Below are 21,556 nucleotides of genomic sequence, written 5' to 3' on the forward strand. Positions count from 1 at the left end.
CTGTCTTCCATGGAGAGAGAGAGAGAGAGACAGAGAGACACCTGTCTTCCATGGAGTGAGAGAGAGAGAGACAGAGAGACACCTGTCTTCCATGGAGAGAGAAAGACACCTGTCTTCTGTGGAGAGATAGAGAGAGAGACAGAGAGACACCTGTCTTCCATGGAGAGAGAGACAGATAGACACCTGTCTTCCATAGAGAGAGACAGACAGAGAGACACCTGTCTTCCATAGAGAGAGAGACAGAGAGACACCTGTCTTCCATAGAGAGAGAGACAGAGAGACACCTGTCTTCCATGGAGAGAGAGAGAGAGACACCTGTCTTCCATAGAGAGAGAGAGAGAGAGACAGAGAGACACCTGTCTTCCATAGAGAGAGAGAGACAGAGAGACAGAGAGACACCTGTCTTCCATAGAGAGAGAGAGAGAGAGAGATACCTGTCTTCCATGGAGAGAGAGAGAGACAGAGAGACACCAGTCTTCCATAGAGAGAGACAGAGAGACACCTGTCTTCCATAGAGAGAGAGAGAGAGACAGAGAGACACCTGTCTTCCATGGAGTGAGAGAGAGAGAGAGAGAGACACCTGTCTTCCATAGAGAGAGAGAGAGACGGAGAGACACCTGTCTTCCATAGAGAGAGAGAGAGAGACAGAGAGACACCTGTCTTCCATAGAGAGAGAGAGAGAGAGACACCTGTCTTCCATAGAGAGAGAGAGAGACAGAGACACCTGTCTTCCATAGAGAGAGAGAGAGAGACACCTGTCTTCCATAGAGAGAGAGAGACAGAGAGACACCTGTCTTCCATAAAGAGAGAGAGAGACACCTGTCTTGTGTGGAGAGATAGAGAGAGAGATGGAGAGACATCTGTCTTCCATGGAGAGCGAGAGAGAGACAGAGAGACACCTGTCTTCCATGGAGAGAGAGAGAGAGAGAGACAGAGAGACACCTGTCTTCCATGGAGTGAGAGAGAGAGAGACAGAGAGACACCTGTCTTCCATGGAGAGAGAAAGACACCTGTCTTCTGTGGAGAGATAGAGAGAGAGACAGAGAGACACCTGTCTTCCATGGAGAGAGAGACAGATAGACACCTGTCTTCCATAGAGAGAGACAGACAGAGAGACACCTGTCTTCCATAGAGAGAGAGACAGAGAGACACCTGTCTTCCATGGAGAGAGAGAGAGACAGAGAGACACCTGTCTTCCATAGAGAGAGAGAGAGAGACAGAGAGACACCTGTCTTCCATAGAGAGAGAGAGACAGAGAGACAGAGAGACACCTGTCTTCCATAGAGAGAGAGAGAGAGAGAGATACCTGTCTTCCATGGAGAGAGAGAGAGACAGAGAGACACCAGTCTTCCATAGAGAGAGAGAGAGAGACAGAGAGACACCTGTCTTCCATGGAGTGAGAGAGAGAGAGAGACACCTGTCTTCCATAGAGAGAGAGAGAGACGGAGAGACACCTGTCTTCCATAGAGAGAGAGAGAGAGACAGAGAGACACCTGTCTTCCATAGAGAGAGAGAGAGACACCTGTCTTCCATAGAGAGAGAGAGAGAGACACCTGTCTTCCATAGAGAGAGAGAGACAGAGAGACACCTGTCTTCCATAAAGAGAGAGAGAGACACCTGTCTTCCATGGAGAGAGAGAGAGACAGAGACACCTGTCTTCCATGGAGAGAGAGAGAGAGACACCTGTCTTCCATAGAGAGAGAGAGAGAGAGACAGAGACACCTGTCTTCCATCGAGAGAGAGAGAGACAGACAGAGAGACACCTGTCTTCCATAGAGAGAGAGAGAGAGAGAGACAGAGACACCTGTCTTCCATGGAGAGAGAGAGAGAGAGACACCTGTCTTCCATAGAGAGAGAGAGAGAGAGACACCTGTCTTCCATAGAGAGAGAGAGAGACAGAGACACCTGTCTTCCATAGAGAGAGAGACACACCTGTCTTCCATAGAGAGAGAGAGACAGAGAGACACCTGTCTTCCATAAAGAGAGAGAGAGACACCTGTCTTCCATGGAGAGAGAGAGAGACAGAGAGACCTGTCTTCCATGGAGAGAGAGAGAGAGAGAGAGACCTGTCTTCCATAGAGAGAGAGAGAGAGACACCTGTCTTCCATGGAGAGAGAGAGAGAGAGAGAGACAGAGAGACACCAGTCTTCCATGGAGTGAGAGAGAGAGAGACACCTGTCTTCCATAGAGAGAGAGAGAGAGAGAGACACCTGTCTTCCATAGAGAGAGACAGAGAGACACCTGTCTTCCATAGAGAGAGAGAGACAGAGAGACACCTGTCTTCCATAAAGAGAGAGAGAGACACCTGTCTTCCATGGCGAGAGAGAGAGACAGAGACACCTGTCTTCCATGGAGAGAGAGAGAGAGAGAGAGACCTGTCTTCCATGGAGAGAGAGAGAGAGACCTGTCTTCCATGGAGAGAGAGAGAGACAGAGAGACCTGTCTTCCATGGAGAGAGAGAGAGAGAGAGACCTGTCTTCCATAGAGAGAGAGAGAGACACCTGTCTTCCATGGAGAGAGAGAGAGAGAGACAGAGAGACACCAGTCTTCCATGGAGTGAGAGAGAGAGAGACACCTGTCTTCCATAGAGAGAGAGAGAGACACCTGTCTTCCATAGAGACAGAGAGAGAGACACCTGTCTTCCATAGAGAGAGACAGAGAGACACCTGTCTTCCATAGAGAGAGAGAGACAGAGAGACACCTGTCTTCCATAAAGAGAGAGAGAGACACCTGTCTTTCATGGAGAGAGAGAGAGACAGAGACACCTGTCTTCCATGGAGAGAGAGAGAGAGAGAGAGACCTGTCTTCCATGGAGAGAGAGAGAGAGACAGAGACACCTGTCTTCCATGGAGAGAGAGAGAGAGACAGAGAGACACCTGTCTTCCATAGAGAGAGAGAGAGACAGAGAGACACCTGTCTTCCATGGAGAGAGAGAGAGAGACACCTGTCTTCCATAGAGAGAGAGAGAGAGACAGAGACACCTGTCTTCCATGGAGAGAGAGAGAGAGACACCTGTCTTCCATAGAGAGAGAGAGAGACAGAGAGACACCTGTCTTCTGTGGACAGAGAGAGAAACGGAGAGAAACCTGACTTCTGTGGAGACAGAGAGAGAGAAGCCAGGTTAACATTGCGGCTCGAAAGCCTGTCTGTGAACTGGGAGCTGAGAGGTCGATGTGGAGATGCCGGCGTTGGACTGGGGTAAACACAGTAAGAAGTTTAACAACACCAGGTTAAAGTCCAACAAGTTTATTTGGTAGCAAAAGCTTGTGTGGCTTTTGCTACCAAATAAACCTGTTGGACTTTAACCTGGTGTTGTTAAACTTCTAGCTGAGAGATCAGCAAGGATCAGTGTGGAGCTGGGGGAAAGAAGGAGGGGGAGTGAAGAAACAAATAGATGGTGAATTGTGGAGAGGGAGTTGGCGGGTTGAGTGAGCTGTGAGCAGGGGGGGGGGGGGGGGAGCTGTGAGCAGGGGGGGGGGGGGGGGGGGAGCTGTGAGCAGGGGGGGGGGGGGGGGGAGCTGTGAGCAGGGAGGGGGGGGGGGGAGCTGTGAGCAGGGGGGGGGGGGGGGGGGGAGCTGTGAGCAGGGAGGGGGGGGGGGGGGAGCTGTGAGCAGGGAGGGGGGGGGGGGGGGAGCTGTGAGCAGGGAGGGGGGGGGGGGGGAGCTGTGAGCTGTGGGGCGGGGAGCTGTGAGCCGGGAGGGGGGGGAGCTGTGAGCCGGGAGGGGGGGGGGGGGGAGCTGTGAGCCGGGAGGGGGGGGAGCTGTGAGCCGGGAGGGGGGGGGGGGGAGCTGTGAGCTGTGGGGCGGGGAGCTGTGAGCCGGGGTGGGGGGGGGGGGGGGAGCTTTGAGCCGGGGTGGGGGGGGGGGGGGGGGGGAGCTTTGAGCCGGGGTGGGGGGGGGGGGAGCTTTGAGCCGGGGGGGGGGGGGGGGGAGCTGTGAGCCGGGGTGGGGGGGGGGGGGGGAGCTGTGAGCCGGGGTGGGGGGGGGGGGGGGAGCTGTGAGCCGGGGTGGGGGGGGGGGGGAGCTGTGAGCCGGGGTGGGGGGGGGGGGGGAGCTGTGAGCCGGGAGGGGGGGGAGCTGTGAGCCGGGAGGGGGGGGGGGGGGGGAGCTGTGAGCCGGGGGGGGGGGGGAGCTTTGAGCCGGGGGGGGGGGGGGGAGCTGTGAGCCGGGCGGGTTGGGGGAGCCGGGAGGGCTGTGAGCTGTGGGGCGGGGAGCTGTGAGCCGGGAGGGGGGGGGGGGGGGGAGCTGTGAGCCGGGAGGGGGGGGGGGGGGGGAGCTGTGAGCCGGGAGGGGGGGGGGGGGGAGCTGTGAGCCGGGAGGGGGGGGGGGGGGAGCTGTGAGCCGGGGGGGGGGGGGGGAGCTGTGAGCCGGGGGGGGGGGGGGGGGAGCTGTGAGCCGGGGGGGGGGGGGGGGAGCTGTGAGCCGGGGGGGGGGGGGGGGGGAGCTGTGAGCCGGGCGGGCTGTGAGCTGTGGGGCGGGGAGCTGCTGTCTGTAATGTTGCTCCACTGATGGAAGGTGAAGCTCAATCGCCGCCTTTCAGATGGATTCCAGTTTGTAGTTTCTTCCTCCCGGGTGTGGGGGGATCCGTGAGCTTCATTCACCCTGAGACCAGGGGGTGTCCAACAGTCAGTTTCACCGCCATCCCATCCCCGGGATCCCATCCCCGGGATCCCTTCCCCGGGATCCCTTCCCCCATTAGCCGCCTTCCTCCTTCCCTCCAGCTGCTCCCTGGCCATTGGCTTCACTTCCCCAAGGAGCCGCCAGCTTCACTCACTCTGAGAAGGAAGCTGGGAAATCAGTGAGATGAAGGAGCTGGAATAGAAAATGAAAGGGCCGGTGACAGTGACGTTGTCACTCAGCATTTCTGACCCTTCTCCCATCGGATGTGTTCGCATTTGAACCAGAGTGATGGTGGCGGCAGAGTGAGTGAGGCTGGCTGAAGGAAGCTCTGGTGGCCAGGGGAGATCTCGAGTTCAGGACTGGGAACTGGCTCCGATCCCCAGGAAAACCTGTTCTACAAAGTTCCAATTTCATCATTCGTGGTTTGGGGAATTTCAGCTCAGCCTTCAACACCATTATCCCAACAAAACTCATCTCAAAACTCCATGGCCTGGGCCTCGGCACCTCCCTCAGCGACTGGATCCTGAACTTCCAAACTCAGAGACCGCAGTCAGTAAGGATAGGCAACAACACCTCCTCCACGATCATCCTCAACACCGGTGCCCCACAAGGCTGTGTTCTCAGGCCCCTACTATACTCCTTATACATCTATAACTGTGTGCCTAGATTCCCCTCCAACTCGATTTTCAAGTTTGCTGACCACACTACCATCGGATGGATCGGATCTCAACAATAATGAGACAGAGTATAGGAATGAGGTAGAGAACCTGGCGAACTGGTGCAGCAACAATAATCTCTCCCTCAATGTCAACAAAACGAAGGAGATTGTTATCAACTTCAGGAAGCATAGTGGAGAACATGGTCCTGTCTAAATCAATGGAAATGAAGTGAAAATGGTGGAGAGCTTCATGTTTCTAGGTGTCCAGATCACCAACAACCTGTCCTAGTCCCTCCACACCGACGCTATAGTTAAGAAAGCCCACCAATGCCTCTACTTTCTCAGAAGACTAAAGAAATTTAGCATGTCAGCTATGACTCTTAAGAAGTTTTACAGATGCACCATAGAAAGCATCTTTCTGCTTGTATCACAGCTTGGTATGGCTCCTGCTCTACCCAAGACTACAAGGAACTACAAAGAGTTGTGAACGTAGCCCAATCCATCACTCAAACCAGCCTCCCGTCCATTGACTCTGTCTACACTTCCCGTTGCCTCAGAAAAGCAGCCAGCATAATTAAGGACCCCACATCCTGGACATACTGGCCGGTATTTTACCAGCATGCCCTTCCTGATTCCGGGGGCAGTGGAGGCTCAGAGAACGGCATTCTCCATTGGCCTCAGGTGGGATTGTACGAACCTTGGGCGGATGTGTCAGTAAAACTCTGCCCACTCTCTTTCACCTTCCGTCGGGAAAAATATACAAATGTCTGAAAACAGACTCAAGAACAGCTTCTTCCCTGCTGCCATCAGACTTTTGAATGGACCTACCTCACATTAAGTTGATCTTTCTCTTCACCCTATCTGTAACTGCAACAGTACGTTCTGCACCTTATTCCTTATCCTCTCCTTCTCCTCTATGTATTCTATGAACAGTATATTTTGTCTGTATAGCGCGCAAGAAACAATACTTTTCATTGTATCCCAATCCATGTGACAATAATAAATCAAACTAAACCTGGGCGGCACGGTGGCACAGTGGTTAGCACTGCTGCCTCACAGTGCCAGGGACCCGGGTTCAATTCCGGCCTCGGATCACTGTCTGTGCGGAGTTTGCACATTCTCCCCGTGTCTGCGTGGGTTTCCTCCATTGAACTATGTTTACAGACTCCAAACTAAATTCAAAATCTCTCCATTCATTACTTTTAAATAACACTTACATATAGTGAAACACATGATTGGATCCATAGAATCCCGACAGTGCAGAAGGAGACCATTCGGCCCATCGAGTCTGCACCGACCCACAATCCCACCCAGGCCCTATTCCCGTAACCCCACATATTTACACTGCTAATCCCCTGACACTAGGGTCAATTTAGCATGGCCAATCCACCTAACCTACACATATTTGGAGTGTGGGAGGAAACCGGAGCACGCAGACAAAACCCATGCAGACATGGGGAGAACGTGCAAACTCCAGACAGTGACCCGAGGCCGGAATTGAACCCGTGTCCCTGGCGCTGTGAGGCAGCAGTGCTAACCACTGTGCCCCAGATCCGCATAGTAACTAAAATAAAGATAAACATAAATAAATATACAGTTTTTATGATCATCGAGGAATTTGAAATTCCACTGGCATGGAATGACATTTTCAGTTTAATGACTGGTGTTGGAATTGTGAATTTATGATCTTGTTAAAATAACAGATGTCCATCGTTCAAAAGGCTAGCAATACTGAGCTGTTGGTTAAAACAGGGCTGGTCACAACCAGCAAAACCAATTATATCAAATTATAAACAAACACAGAAAATGCTGGAAAATATCAGCAGGTCTGGCAGCATCTTTGGAGAGAGAATAGAGTCAATGTTTCGAGTCTGGATGGCCCTTCATCAGAGCTGAGGATAATGAAAATAGGATGAGATTTATACTGTAAAGGTGGGGTGGGGATTGGTGGGAGGGGGATTGCGGAATTGACCAAGATGTCATGGACAGAAAGACAAAGGAAATGTAAATGGTGGTGATAAAGGCTGTGGATGGGGCTAATAGCGTCCATTAAGAGATCAGAATGTGTCAATGGCAGAAAAAAGGCGCAAGAGTGTCAAAGGATAACCTATGGCATGTAGCAGATGGCCCTAGTGAGGTGAGGGGAGAGGGAAACAAGATGGAGAGCGAGATTTAGACAAATGAAACAATGGAAGAAATGAAAATTAAAAATATATCATTGTTAAGTTTAAGCCTAAATTTTTATTTTATTAGTCACAAGTTGGCTTACATTAACACTGCAATGAAGTTACTGTGAAAATCCCCTAGTCGTCACACTCCTGTTTGGGTAACACTGAGGGAGAATTTAGCACGGCCAATGCACCTAACCTGCACGTCTTTCAGACTGTGGGAGGAAACCGGAGCACCCGGAGGAAACCCATGCAGAACATGTAGCCTCCACACAGACAGTGACCCAAGCCGAGAATCAAACCCGGGTTCCTGTCGTAAAAAGAAATGAAATAAAATAAATGGAAATTGAGTGGGAGTGGAGGAGAGAGTTCATGCTCTGAAAATGTTGAACTCAAATGTTCAACAGCACATTTATAATGCCTTGGATGAGGTTGGTGATGGAGGCATATCCAGGTTTGCTGGTAGCTGAGCAAACTCAGTAATGCAAATGGAAGCAAATATTGCAAAGTCATGGATAGAACAACCGAGAAGGTGATCAATGTGGGGAATGCCAGTGTATCCTCTCGGATTTCGGAAGGCAGCACAAAACCCTTTCTGAATGGTGAAACGCTGGAGAATGTGAATGAGCAAAGAAGTATTCCAATCAAGCACTAAAACACGAGTCAGATAATAAATTAAATAAAGGCAATATACCTCCCTCACCAACCTCATCCAAGACATGTATAAATATGTTGTTGAACATTGAGTTCAACATCTTGAGAGCATGAACTCTCTCCTCCACTTCCACTCAATTTCCAATGCCTTGTATCGTTGCAACAATACTTCCTTATCTTTATATTCTATTCCTTTAGCTACAAAACATTCCATTCACTTTTTTTATTATCTGCTGTACCTGCACGCTAGTTTTCTGTGACTCATGAACGAGGACACCCAGATCCTTCTGTACCTAGAGGGTGGTCGATTGTAAATGTCTGAACATAGGTCGATAGATTGGTTGGATAAAAGAATTCAGAGATACAGGATGTAGGTGGGTGAAATTAAAATACAAAAAATCCCTGATCCAATTGAAAGACTGACCCGTCTCAATGGCCTCCTCCTGTTCCTATGTTGCAACAAGATTGATCCTCTGTGTTGATTTAACAGAGTAAGAAGTTTAACAACACCAGGTTAAAGTCCAACAGGTTTATTTGGTAGCAAAAGCCACACAAGCTTTCGGAGCTCTAAGCCCCTTCTTCAGGTGAAGACAGTAATTATTGAAGCTCAGTAATGACTCACCTGAAGAAGGGGCTTAGAGCTCTGAAAGCTTGTGTGGCTTTTGCTACCAAATAAACCTGTTGGACTTTAACCTGGTGTTGTTAAACTTCTTACTGTGTTTACCCCAGTCCAACGCCGGCATCTCCACATCTTGATTTAACAGAGCAAACATTCCCAACAAGACAATGTCACTGGGTTGTAGCCAATCTGACCTCAGGTAACATTAGAACCATCAGCACCGCAAGTAACTGAGACCAACGCCCAGTACCTTACAGCTGGCAGGAGGCAGGGAGATGGTGTGAAATTATAGGATGCATCTGTTAGTGACCTTTAACCCTGCAGATTCTCAGTGGGGCCATGTTTCGTCCATTATCCTTTGGGCCTGGATGGAAGATGGGAAAGATTCTCTCAGTGAAGGTGTGGGTGAAAGTGTGGAGATGGGACATGATGTCCGCATTGTAAAATGACACCTGTCCACCCTCATAGTCCAGGTAAACTCCGATCCTCCGGGGATTCACACTCGGGTTGAGGAGGGTCCCTGGACTTGTCCCTGCAGCGTAGCCATGGACACGGCGCAGCCACACAGTCCAGTATCCAGTCTTAGGTTTCAGGTCGATCCTCCCTGTCCTCTGGGCGGACTCTCGGGTCACTCCTACACGCCACCAGGTCTTCTCCCCCACCTCCACCTCCCAGTAATGTCTCCCTGAAGTGAATCCCTCTGATCCCAGCACGCAAAGCCAGCGGTCAAACCTCTCCGGGGTGACAGGGAATGGCTGCCGTTTGTCTCCGAGTCTCACACTGGTCTGGTCCTCAGACAGGATGAGCTGGGGATGGGCTGTGCTTGGATCCAGAGTCAGACAGGCCGGAGCTGGGGGAAAGTTAAAACAACACAGTCAGTGATTTAGTTCCTGCTTTGTATTCAAACTCCTGTCTTTGTAAAGAGCTCACTCTGGATATTCCTGGGAATTCTGGGGTTGTTGAAGGGCTCCAGGTTCTGGAATTATTTGCGGATCCACACTGTGTCACTTTCTCTTACGGAGCTGTCACTGTATCCCAGAAAGTCGGAGCTGATTTCACAAAGTGCTGGTTGCGTTGGAACAAAGTCTTTCAAAAGCTTGTGATTGTGTCATTTTCTGCAATAATTAGCAGTTACAGATGTCATATTGAAAGACTGTCTATTAGAATGGGAATTAGCTACTGGAGTAAGGAGCGAGACACTAACACTGCATCTGTGGGTGTGCAGGGAGGGCTCAGCTAAGTGTTGCAACAGAACTAACGTTGCACTATACTCCCAGCTGAGTTTTCGGGCTCCTGGAGCAGCTCTGAAATGATGTGCCCACTGTGATCCCAAACCCCTACCAGGAACGGTCAGCCTCCTGCAGTTCCAACATACAGTGTTCCTTTGTTACTCCAGTTCCCCAAAAACCAATGCTCCTCAGTGTCAGTGTTTCCCAGTACCCTCTATTCTCCATTTCCCTCCCAACATTCCCCAGTTCCCTCCCTCTATTCCCCAGTATCCTTTATTACCAAGTGCCCTCTGTTCCCCAGTCCCTTTGTTCCCCAGTCCTTCTGTTCCCCAGTCCCTTGTTCCTTCTATTCTCCAGTCCCTCTGTTCCCCAGTCTCTCTGTTCCCCAGTCCCTTGTTCCGCAGTCCCTCTGCTCCCCAGTTCCCTCCCTCTATTCTCCAGTTCCCTCTGTTCCCCAGTCCCTCTATTCCTCCGTTCCCTCTGCTCCCCAGTCCCCTCTATTCCCCAGTCCCCTCTATTGCCCACTCCCCTCTGTTCCCCAGTCCCTCTGTTCCCCAGTCCCTCTGTTCCCCAGTCCCTCTGTTCCCCAGTGTCTCTGCTCCCCAGTGTCTCTGTTCCCCAGTCCCTCTGTTCCCCATTCCCTCTGCTCCCCAGTCCCTCTGTTCCCCAGTCCCTCTGTTCCTCAGTCCCTCTATTCCCCACTCCCCTCTGTTCCCCAGTCCCTCTGTTCCCCAGTCCCTCTGTTCCCCAGTCCCTCTGTTCCCCAGTCCCTCTGTTCCCAGTCCCTCTGTTCCCAGTCCCTCTGTTCCCAGTCCTCTCTATTCCCAGTCCTCTCTATTCCCCAGTCCCGCTGTTCCCCAGTCCCTCTGTTCCCCAGTCCCTCTGTTCCCCAGTCCCTCTGTTCCCCAGTCCCTCTGTTCCCCAGTCCCTCTGTTCCCCAGTCCCTCTGTTCCCCAGTCCCTCTGTTCCCCATTCCCTCTGCTCCCCAGTCCCTCTGTTCCCCAGTCCCTCTGTTCCCCAGTCCCTCTGTTCCCCAGTCCCTCTGTTCCCCAGTCCCTCTGTTCCCCAGTCCCTCTGTTCCCCAGTCCCTCTGTTCCCCAGTCCCTCTGTTCCCCAGTCCCTCTGTTCGCCAGTCCCTCTGTTCCCCAGTCCCTCTGTTCCCCAGTCCCTCTGTTCCCCAGTCCCTCTGTTCCCCAGTCCCTCTGTTCCCCAGTCCCTCTGTTCCCCAGTCCCTCTGTTTCCCAGTCCCTCTGTTCCCCAGTTTCCTGTGGTCCCCTGCTGGTGTCCTGTTGCCTGCGGTTCTCTGTTCCTGCAGTGTGGGCCCCAGCACATTCAGGAATTACACCAGTAACCAAGCCTGATGCAGCTTTCAGGGCACCATGTCAGTCAGAGGGGCATCATTCCAGAAATCCCACCCAGCAATCCACACTGTCTGTGTGTGGAGAGGAGAAACGTTTCCGACAGCAGAAAGAGAGAAAGCTGGGAAGATTATTCCAAAAGAACAAAGTAAGAGAGGAAACTGCTGCAGCAAGAAGGGAGGATTCAAGAGAATGGGGGGAAACCTCAATTAAAAACTGAATCAGCTGCAATATTGGAAACAAGTCCAGATCCCACAGAGGGCGGGAGGAAAGTGCTGGCGTGGCAAATGGACAGGAAGGGAAGGAAATCAAAACATTTTTATTCCATTTAAGTTTATTCACCCTGTTTCAAAGAACAAATAAAATTACAGCACAGGAACAGGCCCTTCGGCCCTCCAAGCCTGCACTGACCATGCTGCCCATCTGAACTAAAACCCCCTACCCTTCCAGGGACCATATCCCTCTATTCCCATCCTATTCATGTATTTGTCCAGGTGCCCCTTAAAAGTCACTATCGTATCTGCTTCCACTACCTCCCCCGGCAACAAGTTCCAGGCACCCACCACCCTCTGCGTAAAAAACTTGCCTCGTACATCTCCTTTAAACCTTGCCCCTCGCACCTTAAACCTGTGCCCCCTAGTAATTGACTCTTCCACCCTGGGAAAAAGCTTCTGGCTATCCACTCTGTCCATGCCCCTCATAATCTTGTAGACTTCTACCAGGTCGCCCCTCAACCTCCGTCATTCCAATGAGAACAACCCAAGTTTCCCCAACCTCTCCTCATAGCTAATGGCCTCCATACCAGGCAACATCCTGGTAAATCTTTTCTGTATCCTCCCCAAAGCCTCCACATTCTTCTGGTAGTGTGGCGACCAGAATTGAAGATGCAATTTGGTATAATCAGATATGTTGTACATAGAAATGAGATTTTAATCAGGATAGAGCAATCAATCAGATTTTTACCAGGTTTAATGACATCGATCATTTCTCTCCACACTTTGTACTGGAAAGGGCCAGTAATTTTCTCGATGGACAGAGCAGCCTCTGTGCACGGCAGCATATAATCGGGGTACTTTGTCCTGCAAAGATCAAATGTAAATTGACATCAATCTCATCTCTCTAAGCTTTTTTTCACCAATTTGTGCAGAATTTCAGTCTCAAACATGTCCTACCTCCTCTTCCCAGATGTCTCCTCCTGAAATAAACAAATCACAAATCTGAGTTGGCAGAAACGGACTGTCTGAATCCAGAAAGCAGAAATTAATCAATTCCAAAGGCTATGAAACCGGACGGACCATTTGGCATCAACCTAGGCATCAGACACGGAGAATGAGATATATTGTCGTTCCTTCAGTGTCAGTGGAGTGAAGTTCAGGCTCCTTGTTTACCTACACTGTACAGAGAGCAGGGAGTCAACAAGGAGGCTCATTGCTACCTGCTCAAAGCAATTAGGAATAGGCCATAAACACTGACCTTGCAAAATCACGGCCAATGGCTGAAAGAAAAAGAGGGGGCAGCGATAAAGAAGGACAGAACAGGTGTGGACATTTTCCTTCGGAAAAATGAAGGCTGTGAGGAGACCTGATAAAGGGTTTTCCACACTAACAGAGGGTTTGGTGTGATAGACACAGGGAAGATGTATCCACCGGATAAAAATAAATTACTGCCGATGCTGGAATCTGGAACCAAAAGAGAAAATGCTGGAAAATCTCAGCAGGTCTGGCAGCATCTGTAAGGAGAGAAAAGAGCTGACATTTCGAGTCCGGATGACCCTTTGTCAAAGCTAAAAGGCATCGAAAGTGGGAGATATTTATACTGCAGAGGGAGGGAATGAAAGATGAGTCATAGAAACCAGGGGAAAAGCCCGCTAATGGCTGTCCACAGAGAGAATAAAGGGTGTGAATGGCCAAATGGCAGAGAAGCTGTGACAGATGGAAATGTTGCGGGGGGTGGGGTAATGGGGCAGAGGTAGAATATAGAAAAGGGGAAGCGGGGGCAGAAAAGGTAAGGGAAGGGGGATGAAGTGGGGGAAAAGAGTGGGGGGGGAGAAGAAAAATGAGGAAAGAAATAAAAGGTAAAGGACAGTTAGAAATTAAATAAAATGGAAACAAAGGGGTGGAGGTGGGATGGAGCCAATCATCTGAAGTTGTTGAATTTGATGTTGAGACCAAAAGGCTGTAAAGTGCCCAGCTGGAAGATGAGATGCTGTTCCTCCAGTTTGCGTTGAGCATCACTGGAACATTGCAGCAGCCCAAGGATAGACATGTGGGCACGGGAGCAGGATCGTGTGTTTAAATGACAAGCAACTGGAAGGTAAGGATTCTGATTGGGCCCAGACTGAAGGTGCTCAGCAAAGTGATCACCCAGTCTGCGCTTGGTCTCTCCGATATAGAGGAGACCACATTGGGAGCAGCGAATGCAATAAACCAAATTGAAAGAGGTACAAGTGGAACGCTGCTTAACCTGGAATTAATGTTTGGGACTTGGATGGTGAGCATGGAAGAGGGAAAGGGACAGGTGTTACATCTTCTACGATTGCATGAGATGGTGCCATGGGTGACGGGAGAGGTGTTGGATATAGTGGAGGAGTGGACTAGGTTATCCCGGAGGGAACAGTCTCTGCAGAGATGTACCCACTTGTGTTGGAGCTCAAAGCCAGTGGAAATACATTGGATGGTCATTCTGAAATGCTGGCAGGGGAGAAGGAGTGATGTGGAGATGCCGGCGTTGGACTGGGGTAAACACAGTAAGAAGTTTAACAACACCAGGTTAAAGTCCAACAGGTTTATTTGGTAGCAAAAGCCACACAAGCTGGAGACAATACACATCTTTTTAGCCTGTCTTGATGCTCCCTCCACTCACATTGTTTTGTTTCTTAAAGACTTGATTAGTTGTAAGTATTCGCATTCCAACCATTATTCATGTAAATTGAGTCTGTGTCTTTATAAGCTCTGTTTGTGAACAGAATTCCCACTCACCTGAAGAAGGGGCTTAGAGCTCCGAAAGCTTGTGTGGCTTTTGCTACCAAATAAACCTGTTGGACTTTAACCTGGTGTTGTTAAACTTACTGGGGAGAAGGAGGCCATTGGACCCATCGTGTCAATGCAGACTCTCTGCTAGAGCTCTGACAAAAGGTCATCCAGACTCGAAACATTGGCCAGCTCTGACGAAGGATTATCCAGACTTGAAACATCAGCTCTATTCTCTTTCTACAGTTGCTGTCAGACCTGCTGAGATTTTCCAGCATTTTCTGCTTTTGTTTCAGATTCCAGCACCCGCAGCATTTTGCGTCTATCTCAGCGTTTCCAGATTATCGCTAACTGCTCTTGAACTGAGCAGCTTATTCGGCCATTTAAGAGTTAACCACATTCAGAAGAAATATCTCGGCCAGACCAGGTAAGGACGGCAGATTTCCTTCCCTAAAGAACCAGAGTGAACCAGATGGGTTTTTTTTTAACAACAATCGACAATGCTTCCATGGTCATTATTAGACTTTTTAAATTCCAGATCTTATTGGACTTACACTTCACCATCTGCCGTGGTGGGATTACTACTCTGGTGGCAATACCATTACGCCACACAGCACCTCCCCCCCCCCCCCCCCCCCACCATTTTGAAAATCTAGATGATGACATCAATTGCGCCGCCCTCTAATCCAGCCTCTCTGTTATTGCATCAGAACAATCAAACCAGTTCATCGGTTGTTGCAGAATAGGTCTTTCAAAGCAGTGGGCAGGTCTTTCATCAGATAGATCGTAAAACACAACTGCCAGAAACAGAGCATCGCTGAAAGAATTCAACTTGTGAAGCAGGTTCCAGAAATCACCATCGGAGCCGTCCACAGACCCTGATTATACCAGACACACCCACAACCTGTCACTGTCACTGGAATGTGAGTGCCTGAAGAATGTTAAACTTGAGCAAGGCAGGGAAAGAAAAGCAGCTTGCTAAGGTCGTGATAAATCACTCCCGGGATGTGGAGGCTATTGCTGGGTTGAGTGTTAATTCAGAATTTGCCCCGGAATAGACAATGCACCAATTTAAATAAATTCCGAATTGTTGGGATAATTTTAGTTAATTTCAAACCTTCACACATCATTTTGAGCTTTCACAAAATGGAAATATAGGGAGGGATTATACGACCCTTGCTCGCCCCGAGGCTGGAAAATTCTGCCTGAGGTCAACAGACATTTCCGTTGTCCGCCCCTCACCCGTGACAAACGGGGCGGTAAAATTCCGGCGATAATCTCTCATCAGTTATTTAGTGACTGTGTGAAGTTTCCCTGAACTGAGCCGCAATATATTCCCTCACCTGCAGAAATATCAGCGGATCGTTTTGCTCCATCTGTTTTTGCAACTTTGAGAGTTTCTCCTCAATAGAATTTAAAATCTCCTGAATCTCTCGAAGGTTTTCCTCCATTGATTCTAGAATCCTCTCCTCTTCTTCCCTGAGATCTCTGAGTAAACGGTGCTCATTCTCGGTGAGAATCTGGTGCATTTTAGTGAACTCGGATGTGATGTGGGTCTGCAGACTGCTCGACTGTTCCTACCCAATGAAATGTGAAACATAATTAATGTCCCGTGATAAAGGGAACAAAACTAACCGAGATCCCAGAAAATCAGCACAGGGAAACCTTACCCTAACTTCAGAAATCTTCCATTTCTGTTTCTGTTCCGTTTCTAGAACTGCCGATTTCTTCTCTGTGAGAGAATCCAAGGAAGATTTCACCCGATTCTGGGATTGGGAAAGAAAATCAGAAAATAAAAGTGTTCGACCCTGAAAATGTGATCAAATAATCAGGTGATCAAACCTGTTCCCTTTTACCTTGTAGATTTCAACAGCTTCTGCAATCGGCAGGAAGTTGTGAGATTTGTGTTCCTGTGAAACTACACAGTTCACACAGATCAATTTCTTGTCAGTTTCACAAAACAGCTTCAGTTCTTCCTGATGTTCCTCACAGTGAAGTTTACTTTCCTTCTCTTTCCCATTCAGTTTTAATTGTCGAGCTCTCTCAGCCAGACTCGATAAGGCTCGATTAACCCTGAGGTTTCTTTCTGTAAACGCCTGTCTACATTCCGGGCAGGAGTTTATCGCCATTTCCCAATACCTGGTGATACAGGAGCGGCAGAAGTTGTGTTCACAGCCGAGAGAAACCGGATCGGTGAAGAAATCGAGACAGATGGGGCACATTAAATCTTCAGCAAAGCTCTTGCCCTGCTGTCTGAGAGCCATGATCACACTGCCTGCATCAAATAGCTTTCAGTTTCAATGCAATCCAGGATTCTCAGCCACACCCAGAGAATTCTTCTGTAATACTCTCTGTCCTTCTGATAGGTGAAATGGGTGAACAGAGAGAAGCGTTAGAGGATGGGGGGATTGACTGAATGCAGACATGGAGAGTGAGGTCCCTGGGGAAGGATGAGGGAAGCGACTAGGGAGGAACAGGAACCAGAGAGATGGAGGGAGGAGGCAGAGATGGGCGAGCACTGCGTAATCCTCATAGAGTGCTAGAGGTTTACAGCATGGAAACAGGCCCTTCGGCCCAACTTGTTCATACTGCTCTTAAAACCCCTAAGCTCGTCCCAGTTGCCCGCATTTGGCCCAAATCACTCTATTCCCATCGTACCCATGTAACTGTCTAAACATATTTTAAACGAGAAAATTGTATCCTACTACTGCCTCTGGCAGCTTGTTCCAGACACTCACCACCCTCTGCGTGAAAAAATTGCCCCTCTGGGCCCTTTTGTATCTCTCCCCTCTCACCTTAAACCTATGCCCTCTAGTTTTAGACTCCCCTACCTTTGGGAAAAGATATTGACTATCTAGCTGATCTGTGCCCCTCATTATTTCATAGACCTCTATAAGATCACCTCTCAGCCTTCTACGCTCCAGAGAAAAAGGTCCCAGTCTATCCAGCCTCTCCTTATAACTCAAACCATCAAGTCCCGGTAGCATTCTAGTAAATCTTTTCTGCACTCTTTCTAGTTTAATAATATCCTTTCTATAATAGGGTGACCAGAATTGCACACAGTATTCCAAGTGTGGCCTTACCAATGTCTTGTACAGCTTCAACAAGACGTCCCAACTCCTGTATTCAATGTTCTGAAAATGAAACCAAGCATGCTGAATGCCTTCTTCACCACTCTGTCCACCCGTGACTCCACTTTCAAGGAGCTATGAACATGTACCGCTAGATATCTTTGTTCTGTAACTCTCCCTAACACCCTACCATTAACTGAGTAAGTCCTGCCCTGGTTCAATCTACCAAAATGCATCACCTCACATTTATTTAAATTAAACTCCAAGTGCCATTCGTCAGCCCACTGGCCCAATTGATCAAGATCCCATTGCAATCGAAGATAACTTTCTTCACTGTCCACTATGCCACCAATCTTGGTGTCATCTGCAAACTTACTAACCATGCCTGCTATATTCTCACCCATATTATTAATATAAATGACAAATAACAATGGACCCAGCACTGATCCCTGAGGCGCACCGTTGGTCGCAGGCCTCCAGTTTGAAAAACAATGCTCCACAACCACCCTCTGACTTCTGTCAAGAAGCCAATTTTATATTCATTTAGATACCTCACCCTGGATCCCGTAAGATTTAACTTTATGCAACAACCTACCATGCGGTACCTTGTCAAAGGCCTTGCTAAAGTCCATGTAGACAACATCAACTGCACTGCCCTCATCTACCTTCTTGGTTACCCCTTCAAAAAACTCAATCAAATTTGTGAGACATGATTTTCCACTCACAAAGCCATGCTAACTGTCCCTAATCAGTCCTTGCGTCTCTAAATGCCTGTAGATCCTGTCTCTCAAAATACCTTCCAACAACCTACCTACCACAGATGTGAGGCTCACCGGGCTGTAGTTCCCAGGCTTTTCCCGGCAGTCCTTTTTAAACAAAGGCACAACATTTGCCACCCTCCAATCTTCAGACAGCTCACCTGTGACTATCGATGATTCAAATATCTCTGCTAGGGGACCCGCAATTTCCTCCCTAGCCTCTCACAATGTCCTGGGATATACCTCATCAGGTCCTGGGGATTTATCTACCTTGATGCGCTTTAAGACTTCCAGCACCTTTTTCTCTGTAATATGTACACTCCTCAAGACATCACTATTTATTTCCCCAAGTTCCCTAACATCCATGCTTTTCTCAACAGTAAATACCGATGAGAAATATTCATTTGGGATCTCACCCATCTCTTGTGGATCTGCACATAGATGACCTTGTTGATCCTTAAGAGGCCCTACTCTCTCCCTTGTTACTCCTTTGCCCTTTATGCATTTGTAGAAGCTCTTTGGATTCTCTTTTGCCTTATCTGTCAAAACAATCTCATGTCCCCTTTTTGCCCTCCTGATTTCTCTCTTAACTCTACTCCTACTCCCCCTAGACTCTTCAAGGGATTCACTTGATCCCAGCTGCCTATACATGTCATGTGCCTCCTTCTTCTTCTTGACCAGGGCCTCATGACCCTGAGTCATCCAGCCTTTCACTTCCTGCCTTTCACTCTAAAGTTATATGATCCAACTGAATGACAGGAACAGGAGCAACGGGCCGAATTGCCTTCTCCTGCTCCGATGTTCCCACTAATCTGACCAACAATGGAGGCCATTCAGCCCATCAACATATCCCATGCTGGCTCTCGTTCAGTGCACTGGCTCACACTTTTCCAGGCGTAACTCTAAATTATATCTTTTCAGGTATACTTCCAATTGTCTTTGGGAACGTTCCTGGGAATCTTCTCCCACAATTCCAGATCATAAGAAATCTTAATAATGAAATCAAAGTAATAAATCCTTACAAAAATCTCCTCATATCCCACCTTCCCCCTCCCAGCTCTTCTGCCAAGGACATTGAAACTTTCAGCCACTTTCCGGAAGAAGCATTTTCTCTCTCTTTGCTCCACCTGAACCTTTGATGATTTTCCATTCCTGTTTTGCATACATCTCGACCTTCCCTGCTCCGAGGGGGGCAGTCCTGGCTTTTCCAATCACTGACTGAAATCCTCATCCCTAAACACTGCTCAGGTAAAGCTCCCTTTGTGCTCAATTCAAACCCTTGGGCACTCTTCCTCAAGTCCATCCAATCCTTTGTGTTCAGGGGGCAAATTTACTGTCACAAACAGTATAGAATCATAGAATCCCTACAGTGCAGAAGGAGGCCTATCGAGCCTGCACCAACAACATTCCCACCCAGGCCCTATCCCCATAACCACATGCATTTACCCTAGCTAGTTCCCCTGACACTAAGTGGCCACTCACCTGATGAAGGAGCGACACTCCGAAAGCTCATGATTCCAAATAAACCTTTTGGACTTTAACTTGGCATTGTGAGACTTCTTACTGTTGTTTGTGTTTTATTGATTTTACTGTTCAAATGAATTTGTGTGTGTGTGTGTATTTCTGTGGCTGTAACTTCAGCCTCTTGGCGAATTCATTATAGAATCATAGAATCCTACAGAGCAGAAGGCCCATCAAGTCTGCACCGACCACAATCCCACCCAGGCCCTATCCCCATAACCCCATGCATTTACCCTGTTAATCCCCCTTGACACGAGGGTCAATTTTAGCATGGCCAATCCATCTAACGTGGAGATGCCGGCGTTGGACTGGGGTAAACACAGTAAGAAGTCTAACAACACTGTTGGACTTTAACCTGGTGTTGTTAGACTTCTTACAATCCACCTAACCACAGAGCAGCTGGAGGAAACTCACACAGCCACGGGGAGAACGTGCAAACTCCACACAGTCATCCAAGCCGGGAATTGAACCATGCCGGGAATGTGACCATGGAATAATACATGCCCACTTAAGAGGACAGACAGAACCTTGGTTCAATCCAGAAAAAAAACTGCACATCCAAAAGTGCAACGTTGCAACACAATGCATCTGTGTGATTCAAGCTCCGGGATGATTTGAACTGACAAATGGTCCACAACTGGTTAAATTTTCATTCACCTTCTTTCCTTCCTCTTCCCTGCCTGGGTGAGGGGTAATGTCATTCGGCAAAGACTAAAATCTACCCCGTGTTGGATATGATGATGGAGAAGGGACATTTTACATGCAGAATTGTACTCAAAGTTTCATCTCGCGGAGAACTTTGTTCATTTAACCAGAAAGGTCAAATGAGAACCAATTCTCATTTCCGTAGCTACATTTCCTCAGGGGCGGCACGGTGGCGCAGTGGTTAGCGCTGCTGCCCCCTCACAGCGCCAGGGACCCAGGTTCAATCCCAGCCTCAGGTCGCTGTCTGTGTGGAGTTTGCACTTTCTCCCCGTGTCTGCGTGGGTTCCCCCGGGGTGCTCCGGTTTCCTCCCACACTCCAAAGATGTGCGGGTTAGGTTGATTGGCCAGGTTAAAAATTGCCCCTTAGAGTCCTGGGATGGGTAGGTTAGAGGGATTAGCGGGTAAAATGTGTGGGGGTGGGGCCTGGGTGGGATTGTGGTCGGTGCAGACTCGATGGGCCGAATGGCCTCCTTCTGCACTGTAGGGTTTCTATGTTTCTATGTTTCTATGTGCGGGTTAGATGGATTGGCCAAGCTAAATTGCCCCTTAGTGCCAGGGGGACTAGGTAGAGTAAATGCATGGGGTTGTGGGGGTGGAGCCTGGGTGGGGTTGTGGTTGGTGCAGACTCGATGGGCCAAATGGCCTCCTTCTACATTGCAGGGATTCTATGATTCTATAACAACTTCGCCAAGAGGCTAACTGTCCCTGCTCAAAGCCCAGCCCTCAGTTCACATCACACAAACTGGCGGCTGTCCTAAAGTGGGAGATTGCTCAGCTCAGAACTGTTGCAGGTTTGGCAGGTGCTGCCGAAGATGATTCGATGAGTTGATGCAGTGCATCTTGTAAATGGTACACACAGCTGCGGTTGTGCATTCGTGGTAAAGGAGGCGAGCACTTTGTATTTGTCTTTGCCAAGGAAGATGTTGCAAGGGCCATGTTGAAAAAGGAGGTAATTAATACATAAGAACTGAAGATTGATAAGGAGGATGTATCAGATAGGGGGTGCCTGTAGTAGAGGTTGGTAAGGCTGCACGACTGAATGAGATGTAGCTAACATTACTGAGGGAAGCGGACATGGAAATTGTGGAGGCACTAGCTGCCATTTTTCACTCTTCCTTCGATGCAGGGCTGGTAGCAGGGGAGTGAAGAATTATGAATGTTACAGAGTTGTTTAAAAAGCAAGTGACGATAAATCCAGCAACCACAGGCCAATCAGTTTAATTTTCG

General features: G+C 49.0%; 1 protein-coding gene across 1 annotated transcript; it reads right to left on the minus strand.

The window, feature by feature from the left end:
• Positions 1–9,020: 9,020 nt before the first annotated feature.
• On the minus strand, positions 9,021–16,538 carry LOC144496756 (zinc-binding protein A33-like). Its single transcript, XM_078217274.1, has 6 exons — positions 16,131–16,538; positions 15,945–16,040; positions 15,618–15,851; positions 12,478–12,497; positions 12,269–12,384; positions 9,021–9,568 (listed from the first exon to the last, which is right to left on the minus strand). The coding sequence occupies exons 1-6, from the start codon at positions 16,536–16,538 to the stop codon at positions 9,021–9,023; spliced, it is 1,422 nt and encodes a 473-aa protein (XP_078073400.1).
• Positions 16,539–21,556: the final 5,018 nt, after the last annotated feature.

Source organism: Mustelus asterias, chromosome 8 (assembly GCF_964213995.1).
Source record: "Mustelus asterias chromosome 8, sMusAst1.hap1.1, whole genome shotgun sequence".
Classification (NCBI taxonomy): domain Eukaryota; kingdom Metazoa; phylum Chordata; class Chondrichthyes; order Carcharhiniformes; family Triakidae; genus Mustelus; species Mustelus asterias.